A 1892-nucleotide genomic window follows, 5' to 3' on the forward strand; every position below is an offset into this window, starting at 1 on the left:
CCAAGTCCACCCTTGTTAAATCCACCAACTCCTCAGTCCACCGATAGTCAGCCTACTACAGGAGAGCCAGCAACACCAAAAAGGCGAAAAGCTGAACCAGAAATGTTACAATCTTTAAGGCGTTCTACACGTCACACATCTAGCTGTGACAGGTTGTCTGAAAGCAGTGCTTCTCCACAGCCTAAGCGACGGCATCTTGACACATCTGCCACAATGCCAAAATTGTTTTTGCATTTGGAAAAGAAAACCCCAGTACATAGTGGATCATCTTCACCTATTACTTTGACTCCTAGCAAAGAAGGGAGTGCAGTGTTTGCTGGCTTTGAAGGTAGAAGAAATAATGAATTAAATGAGGTGCTCTCCTGGAAACTTATGCCAGAGAATTATCCCCAAAGTGATCAACCTCCTCCTCCATCATACATTTATGGGTCACAGCATTTGTTGAGAATGTTTGTAAAACTTCCTGAGATCCTTGGGAAGATGTGCTTTTCTGATAAGAACCTTAAAGCTTTGGTTAAGCACTTTGAACTCTTTCTGAGGTTTTTAGCCGAATACCATGATGATTTCTTCCCTGAGTCTGCTTATGTAGCTGCATGTGAGGCTTATTACAGTACCAAGAATCCCCGGGCAATTTACTAAAAGTAAAAATTTTTTTTTTATGAAAATATGAAAAACATTCTCCATATAGAGATGTTTATACTGTCACTTTTGACAAGTTGATACCAGATGAAAAACTAATGGAAATAGCATGGCTTCTCCTTTTAGATAGATCAAAAAGAGACCCAAGACAGCTGGATTCTTTGGCAGAAATGGATCACTTTTTTGTCTGAGTTGCCCAATTACTGCACTACGAATTTCTCTAATTTTTCTTATAAATATTGTTTCTAGATGTCTTAAAAAACTTCTTCAACACTTAATGCTTAGAACTGCATATTTTCTCTTTTAAAATGCAATATTAGCAGCTGTATTAATTGTAGAACATTTCATAAAAGTGTAAATAATTTGACTTGATTCAGCAAAAAAATGTGAAGTTGAGGTTTATTTTCTTGCCATGGAAGTAAGACTGTTTATTCTTAGGAGGAAAAATAAATGTCCTGTGGATTTTATTTCATAATTGCTCTAAGAGGGAAAACAAATGAATGGAAAAACACATAAATCAAAACAATTTGGTTTTTATTTCTGGAAAAACACTTTAAGTTACTTGAATAAAATATTTGCCTTTGTTTTCAGACCAGTAGAAGACTTTTGTTGCCATTTTGCTTCTTGGGAGGGGATAATATTGATCATAGTAGAGTCCTCTGTCTTATAATTCCTTCCTCCTTTTTTGTGTCACTTACATATTATATTCCTTGTGTTGACTTTAGTGGAAATTGGCAGGCCTTTTGCTTCTGTTCTTTCATTATACTTTTCTAGCTATAGTACTGCTGGAGAGGCTATTGGACACACTACCCACTTGCTTCATGAGGAGCTATATTGGCTCTAACCATAGATACTTTTACTTTTTGTTTTCCTTTTTTTAGATGGATAGAATTGGGTATCCATATCCTCTGGATAGTAAAAAGCATATGTCTTTTAGACTACACTCTCTCTTTTAAATCTTTAAATTACTCTTTAAAAGGTTCCATAATAACCCAGGTCTTTATAAAATGGTTAGTGATATTATCGTAGCTACTGTATCATTTTAGATAACCTTTTATTTAGGGATATATTAGTTGCTACTTAAAAAGTATGTTGGTTGTCTGATTTCAGAATAGCAACTCTGCCCCTTCTGTTTTAAAATATTTATGTCAAGATTTGTAAATCATTGTTCAAGAAGTTCTAACAACCAGCAGAATTGTGAATTTAAAAAAATGGTTTTGATTTATAAAGTTATAATTGTTAAATATTTTCAA

At 34.5% G+C, this 1892-nt stretch overlaps 1 protein-coding gene across 1 annotated transcript in view; it reads left to right on the forward strand.

The window, feature by feature from the left end:
• LOC123251083 (male-specific lethal 3 homolog) overlaps positions 1-1224 on the forward strand; it is a 20490-nt gene extending 19266 nt beyond the window's left edge. The window contains exon 2 of the mRNA XM_044680259.1: positions 6-1224. Within this exon, the coding sequence (XP_044536194.1) occupies positions 6-639 (634 nt within the window). The 3' untranslated portion in view covers positions 640-1224. The remainder of the gene's footprint in view (positions 1-5) is intronic.
• The last annotated feature ends 668 nt before the right edge of the window (positions 1225-1892 follow it).

Source organism: Gracilinanus agilis, chromosome 1 (genome assembly GCF_016433145.1).
Source record: "Gracilinanus agilis isolate LMUSP501 chromosome 1, AgileGrace, whole genome shotgun sequence".
Lineage (NCBI taxonomy): Eukaryota > Metazoa > Chordata > Mammalia > Didelphimorphia > Didelphidae > Gracilinanus > Gracilinanus agilis.